Source organism: Sphaeroforma arctica, assembly GCF_001186125.1.
Source record: "Sphaeroforma arctica JP610 unplaced genomic scaffold supercont1.1027, whole genome shotgun sequence".
Classification (NCBI taxonomy): Eukaryota; class Ichthyosporea; order Ichthyophonida; genus Sphaeroforma; species Sphaeroforma arctica.
Window position 1 is genome coordinate 1 of NW_014039531.1, and position 1381 is coordinate 1381.

The window sequence follows — 1381 nt, forward strand, 5'->3', positions numbered from 1 at the left end:
TATTATATTCATATATACTGTTGTCGTGGAAGTTTGGGTGCGCATCTTTTTTTCCTCTGCAAGCTCTCCTTACTATTTAGTCTTCTAGTACTTGTGACTATTACCTCTCTCCTCAGTATGTCTCCTCTAAGTGCATACTGTGAGTTGTATATTACGTTGTTGTCATGAAATGTACGATCTTGTGCTGTGAGTGTGTAAAGGCTAGTTTGTAAAATGATAATCCTGCACATAGAATGTGAGGCAAAGTAGCAGTCGCCTATCGATATATCAGTGTTGGTGAGGTCAACTATAGCAAGTGTGAGTGAGGGCAGCTATGTAGGTACATCTCGCAATGTAATGTACGAGTATATATGTTTATGTGTTTATGAAAGTACTTGTATTCACATACAAATAATCTCCACCCGTCTATGCTCATAGACACTTGTTGCAACAAATCTCTCTGCCAAAATTGTTATACATCTTTAGGACAAACAAGCCTAAGGGGAGCCCTACAGCTATGAAAGGTGAGATACGCCGAAGTCCCAAATCCAGTCCTACCCCTGGCATCAGCGTCACGGATACCAGCAAGGTGAGGCGAAATCAGTATAGAGGGTATTAGTGTGTGTATGTATCGGCTATAATTTAATATATATATATATATATCAGTGACATCTGGCTGCAGTACTAAACTACCACTTGTACGCACATCCCCCCATCCCCTTGACACAGAATATATCAGCAACGTCTGGTGGTAGTGAGTATATAAATATTGAGCGTGAAATGGCGAATGTGGCTGTGGCGTTGGGCAATCTGAGCGAATCAGACGACTCGTTGTCTTCAAATGACAGCGAGAATGAACACAGCAACTCAGCCCTGGGAGACCTGACGCAACGAACGGTGTGTATACCGGGATAGACAGGTGTTCGGTGTATTTGTGTGTGTGTAGGTGTGTGTGTGTATGTATGTAGAATATATATGTATATATGTATATATTGTATGTATGTATGTATGTATATATGTATGTATGTATGTATGTATGTATGTATGTATGTATGTTATATGTGTGTTATTATTTGTTCGTATGTATGTATGTACTATTATACTATAGGGTGGTGTCATTGTATGTATATGTATATGTACATGTATACAGGCATAAGTATGTGTAAATTCGACGATTGTATTCTACTGTGGCTTGCCTTTTCTCAATCTCATTTACCATTCGAATATCGTGCGCATGAAATACACTCAATATTTCCTCTTGATTATACTTGTACCTTGTAGATGGATATCCGAATCATGTGATAAGGACACCGATATATATATATATATATATATATATATATATATATATATATATATATATATATATATATATACTAGTGTGTGTGTGTGTGTGTGTGTG

At 37.5% G+C, this 1381-nt stretch overlaps 1 protein-coding gene across 1 annotated transcript; it reads left to right on the plus strand.

The window, feature by feature from the left end:
- Positions 1 to 465: 465 nt before the first annotated feature.
- On the plus strand, positions 466 to 1281 carry SARC_09729 (hypothetical protein; the record flags this gene model as incomplete). Its single annotated transcript, XM_014296244.1, has 3 exons — positions 466 to 568; positions 709 to 876; positions 1261 to 1281. Coding segments are annotated over 3 exons (292 nt in total), but the record flags the coding sequence as incomplete, so codon positions are not given.
- Positions 1282 to 1381: the final 100 nt, after the last annotated feature.